Here is a 6,401-nt window from a genome sequence, read left to right on the forward strand (position 1 = left end):
TCTGCATTTATACAATATAGTGTACTTTTCAGAAAGGTGGTGTGTGTGTGACGTCTATCTATACAATGTATTATCAATGAAGTGTTCATATTATTATGTGTGTGTGTTAACAGAGACGATGCACATTCAGGCTTTCCTTCTGTTTGTTCCGCAGCTCATCATCTTCACACCTAAATCTCTGCTGCGCCACCCAGAGGCCAAGTCCAGCTTCGAGGAGATGCTGCCTGGTAAAATCCTGCCCGTCTCCTCTGATATTACTGCTCTGTCGAACACATAGTGATGGTGTGTGTGTGTGTTTGAACAGGCACACACTTCAGCCGGCTGATCCCAGAGCAGGGCAGTGCGTCTCAGAGCGCAGCAGGCGTTCAGCATCTGATCTTCTGCACTGGGAAAGTGTTTTATGATCTGCTGAGAGAGAGGAAGAGTCGAGGCCTGGAGGAGCGCGTGGCCATCAGCCGCATCGAGCAGGTCTGCACACAGTCACTGCACTCTCATCTTTATTTACTCTCATATTCAATAGTGTATATGCAGGAGGACTTTCCATTTTCAGTCAGCCAGCTCATTTGCTTCTGGTGAACTGTATGTTATAAAAGCACCGCATTTAAGGTCTGATTTCTTTAATAATCAGTGCTCTTCTCTGCATTATTGATATATGATATAAAGTGGGTCTCAGAATGTACTAGAAGCTCTGCATTAAATCACATTATTCCACACTATGAACTTAAAATATGGAGATGTATTATACTCTAGTATTTCAATGGAGTTTCTGGTGGCGCTTGTGTTTAATTGGTTGTTTTACACTCTTGAGCTACTAAATGAATGCTGAAGTTTATTTAACGCATAGCCGGCCTTGCCTATAAGCGAACTAAGCGGCTGCTTAGGGCCCGCCACCACTAGGGGGCTCCCACAACCCACTAGCGGCGTTTCCTTGATGAAATCATTTTATTTGCATTTTACATTTATTTTCATTGACAGTGCTTTAGTGCTTAAATATTTATCAAATTTCACTTAAAAGAAAAGAAAAATCACAATTTTATTAAAGTTGAAGTTGTTTTCGTGTGAAAGTCATGTGATCAACAGGATGCTCGCAGCAACTCATTTCTCAGATGCGTTCTGTGTTCTCGAGTTTGTACTTCCAAGGTAACCTGCAAGACTGATCGGTCGCCACAAGAACGCGTATATGTGAACAGACACAGCCACCATGGCCTTTGCTTCATTGACTGCCCTATTATATACATGATTTATTTTGGAAATTGGACGACGAAAATGAAACGAAGCTAACGTTATTCTTCAGACATAGAAAAACTGAGGGGGAAAATTATGATGCTAATGATGATGTCAATCTAATAGCACATTTATCGAAAATAGGCAATTACAGATTAATAAACGTCGTCTACTTAAATGAATGATATATTTTATTTTTCCTGGTTTTACAGACCTGCTTTTTAGTCTAAAACACATTTTAATGAAATGCAATGGTACTTTTTTGTCATGGAATTTTTACATTTTACAAAAACCCACACACCATTTACAGTCCTATCTAGTCCCAACAAAACAATCCCCAAATAAAACGATCAACATTTGAAAATAAAATAAAAATAATAAATATTAATATTAATAAATTAAATAAAAACAAATACAGAAAAAAACTAATATTAACAAACCTTATACATATACCTTTATTCAATGCACATCTAAGGTTTTTGAATCATTAAGACTGAGCGTTTGTTTCTGAGAAAACATTCATTATGGGTGGAATTTAGCATCGGCCTGTGCTAAAGAGTTTCTGCCTTTTATATGGAGTTCAGTGGAGTAAAACAGCAGATTATAGTGTGTGTGCAGGAATACACTTACTGTGTTTACTGTGATCTGACAGCTGAGGAGGGCATTTTGAGTTTCTAAGTGCCCACATTTGCTGAAACACAAAGTTGTGGCCAAATTAAGACTCTAAATTAGCCCAGAGTGGATGAAAATGACCCAACAGCACACAAGGGTTAAACAATCACTAAATGCACTACAGAATGTTATGTTTTCACACACACACACACACACACACACACACACACAAATTGCATGTAAATGCATCAACTGTTTACAGTGCAACACTCACTACTTTTGAGTAGTTTTAGAAGGGCTACATACTTTGAGTAATATTTTCAATACACTGTACTTGCACTATATTTGTAGGTAAATATTGGTGCTTATACTTGAGGGTGATTTTTCAGTAGCTCATTACATTGTTCATCTCTTTAAACACAACACTGATCATAATTTTGGCAATCATTAATTTTCCTTCAGCTTAGTCCCTTTATTCATCACCACCAACTATTCCAGCATATGTTTTACACAGCGGATGCCCTTCCAGCTGCAACCCAGTACTGGGAAACACCCATACACACATATTCACACTCATACACTACGGCCAATTATGTTCATCAGTTCCCCTATAGCACATGTGTTTGGACTGTGAGGGAAACCAGAGCACATGGAGCATGCAAACTCCACACAGAAACACCGACTGACCCAGCCGGGACTCCAACCAGCGACCTTCTTGCTGTGAAGCCACAGTGTTAACCACTGAGCCACCGTGTCACCTCACTGGTCATAATAAGCAATGCTAATCAACATTTCTTTCCTGACTGTTATATGTATGTTACTGTAAGTATAGTGTAGATGTATGTTGACGGTGTGTGTGTGTGTGTGTGTGTGTGTGTGTGTGTGTGTGTGTGTTGTGCAGCTCTCTCCATTCCCGTTTGACCTGGTGAAAGCGGAGGCAGAGAAGTATCCACATGCGCATGTGCTATGGTGTCAGGAAGAGCACAAGAATCAGGGATATTATGATTACGTCAAGCCCCGCATCAGCACCACCCTCAACAACACCCGTCCTGTCTGGTAATTCAGCATCTCTGGCTCACATTATATCTCAATATATATATATATACACATATTTTAAATATTTCCCAAGTGATGTTGAACAGATTCAGGAATTTCTCACAGTATTCCCTACAATATTTTTTCTTCTGGAGAAAGTCTTATTTGTTTTATTTTAGCTAGAATAAAAGCAGTTTTAAAAAGAAAATTAGTGCTGGGCAAAAAGTAATCGCGATTAATCGCATCCAAATAAAGGTTTGTTTTGACTTAAAATATGTCAGTGTAATGTGTATATTTATTATGTACTGTATACATAAATACACACATGCATGCATATATTTGTTTATTTATATTTAAAATATGTAAGTATATGACACATATATAAATTTAAATATTTTTGTAACAAAATTGTTTTGTGTAATTTAATGTGTGTGCGTGTGTGTCACATATATGTAATGAATAAATATAAACTCACTGGCCACTTTATTAGGTACACATGTCCAACTGCTCGTTAACGCACATTTCTAATCAGCCAATCACATGGCAGCAGCTCAATGCATTTAGGTCAAGACGATCTGCTGCAGGTCAAAGCGAGCATCAGAATGGGGAAGAAAGGGGATTTAAGAGACTTTGAACGTGGCATGGTTGTTGCTGCCAGACGGGCTGCTCTGAGTATTTCAGAAACTGCTGATCTACTGGGATTTTCACGCACAACCATCTCTAGGGTTTACAGAGAATGGTCCGACAAAGAGGAGATATCCAGTGAGCGGCAGTTCTGTGGGCACAAATGCCTTGTTGATGCCAGAGGTCAGAGGAGAATGGCCAGACTGGTTCCAGCTGATAGAAAGGCAACAGTAACTCAAATAAGCACTCGTTACAACCGAGGTCTGCAGAAGAGCATCTCTGAACACACAACACGTCCAACCTTGAGGTGGATGGGCTACAGCAGCAGAAGACCACACCGGGTGCCGCTCCTGTCAGCTAAGAACAGGAAACTGAGGCTACAATTCACACAGGCTCACCAAAACTGGACAATAGAAGATTGGAGAAACGTTGCCTGGTCTGATGAGTCTCCATTTCTGCTGCCACATTGGATGCTCGGCTCAGAATTTGGTCTCTGCCTTGTATCAGCGGTTCAGGCTGGTGGTGGTGGTGTAATGGTGTGGGGGATATTTTCTTGCCACACTTTGGGTCCATTAGTACCAATTGAGCATGGTGTCAACGCCACAGCCTACCTGAGTATTGTTGCTGACCATGTCCATCCCTTTATGAGCACAGTGTCTCCATCTTCTGATGGCTACTTCCAGCAGGATAACGCACCATGTCATAAAGCACCAATCATCTCAGACTGGTTTCTTGAACATGACAATGAGTTCACTGTACTCAAATGGCCTCCACAGTCACCAGAGCTCAATCCAATAGAGCACCTTTGGAATGTGGTGGAACGGGAGATTGGCATCATGGATGTGCAGCCGACAAATCTGCAGCAACTGTGTGATGCTATCATGTCAATATGGAGCAAACTCTCTGAGGAATATTTCCAGTAGCTTGTTGAATCTCTGACACCAAGGATTAAGGCAGTTCTGAAGGCAAAAGGGGGTCCAACCCGGTACTAATAAGGTGTACCTAATAAAGTGGCCGATGAGTGTAATAGACACAAATATATTGTCAAAACATTTTTTTATTTTGGATGCAATTATTCATGATTAATCTTTGCTCAGCGCTAATATATATATATATATATATATATATATATATATATATATATATATATATATATATATATATATATATATATATATATGTGTATATATATATATATATATATATATATGTATATATATGTGTATGTGTATATATTTATATATATGTATATATATGTGTATGTGTGTGGTAATTTCCCTTTAGTTAGGACTGTCTAACCTTTACAGAAACAATATTTTTACTCTTGTTTTTCATTCCTCATGCAATGTGTTTATCGGCTGTTGTTTTGATCTGCTGTTGTGTTGTGTTCAGGTATGTGGGCCGAGATCCAGCTGCTGCTCCGGCTACCGGAAACAAGAAGGCTCATCTGCTGGAGCTGCAGCGCTTTCTGGACACGGCGTTCAACCTGGAGGCTTTCCAGAGCGCATCATAACAGCACACGCACTTAAACACACACACACACACACCTCCGTCCCGCAAACACACTCAATATTAGCATCAGAAGGCAAGCTGGCAGCTACAGAGAATAAAGCACTGTAATCTCTGCAGAATCTCCCGCAAGCTTTAACTGCTCCAGGATCAGTGTTCATGCATGATCTGAAGGAAGGCATGCTGATGGAGCCCTGAAATAATGCACAGATTCAATCACAGATTCCCCTTCAGGACGACTTCAAGGGTCAGTTCACGCAAAAAAATTAACATGCCCTGTTCATTTCAAGTGATCTAAGACTTTTATTCCTTCAGTAGGACATTAGAGAAGATTTTGAGCTGAATCTGTGGTGTTTAGTGATTATAATGGCAGTGAATGGTGACCGGTTTATTAGATTAGGAAATAAACACATACAAATGAGTTCAAATCAATAGTCACGGGTTCAGATGACACACTGAGCTCTTCTGAAGCCTAACGATCGCTCGGTGTATAAAATATTGAACATTATTTACAATATTATTAGATATAGGTATTATTATTAACTATATTCGCATATATGCCGAGATCAGGCTGTGGATTAAAGCTAATAATATTGTAAATAATGTTCAATTTTTCACTCATTTGCCCTCACAAGACCTCAGTGTGTCATCAGGAGCTATTAATTTGGACTTGCCTGTGTGTTTATTTATTTGTTTTTAAGTGTTTTTATTATTCAATAATTACCAAACAATAATAAATACATGAAATAAGCATAATAATACAAATAAATAATGAAAATAAAAATAAACGTTAAATTATTAATAAAAAACAATTAGGGCATATAAACGGTCAATAAAAAAACAAATAGGCAGTCAATAGGTGAACGTGAACATATTAAGCACTACACTAATGCTCAGAATCAGCAGCGTGTGTTTATTTTTAATCTAATAAACCGGTCACCATTCACTGCCATTATAATCGCCACAGATTCAGCTCAAAATCTGCTTTAATAATCAGACGAAGAAATAAAGTGGTAAACTTGTGGGTGAGTGAATTAACTGGACATTTAGATTTTTCAGTGAACTGTCCCTTTAATAATTGCATTGAATATGAACAGAAGCGCTTGGCATGGACGTCTCTCATGCATGGACTGGATGCGTTTTAAACCACTGTGAAAGGAACGATGATCAAGCCTGCAGTTTTATAATCTAGAAGGAAAATGAAAAGTTTTAAACACTCCGTGCCAAATTACCATGAACTTCAGTCTGCGACTCGAAGCTGAAACATTCACTTTATCTTGTTTTAATTCAAGACACACAAGCGTACGCTCTCAGCGATGACTCAAAGTTAAAGGATTTATTTATTTTCGTAGATTTCTGTTTATTCCAGACTTCAAAATAAAAGCATCTCAGTTTCA

The 6,401-nt window shown here is 38.7% G+C and overlaps 1 protein-coding gene across 1 annotated transcript in view; it reads left to right on the top strand.

Annotated features, from left to right (window-relative positions):
- The window catches only part of ogdhb (oxoglutarate dehydrogenase b), a 133,585-nt gene extending 127,801 nt beyond the window's left edge, over nucleotides 1–5,784 (top strand). The window contains exons 20-23 of the mRNA XM_056466417.1: nucleotides 155–227; nucleotides 305–468; nucleotides 2,738–2,892; nucleotides 4,888–5,784. Of these exons, the coding sequence (XP_056322392.1) occupies nucleotides 155–227; nucleotides 305–468; nucleotides 2,738–2,892; nucleotides 4,888–5,008 (513 nt within the window). The 3' untranslated portion in view covers nucleotides 5,009–5,784. The remainder of the gene's footprint in view (nucleotides 1–154; nucleotides 228–304; nucleotides 469–2,737; nucleotides 2,893–4,887) is intronic.
- The last annotated feature ends 617 nt before the right edge of the window (nucleotides 5,785–6,401 follow it).

Source organism: Danio aesculapii, chromosome 10 (genome assembly GCF_903798145.1).
Source record: "Danio aesculapii chromosome 10, fDanAes4.1, whole genome shotgun sequence".
NCBI classification, from domain to species: Eukaryota; Metazoa; Chordata; class Actinopteri; order Cypriniformes; family Danionidae; genus Danio; species Danio aesculapii.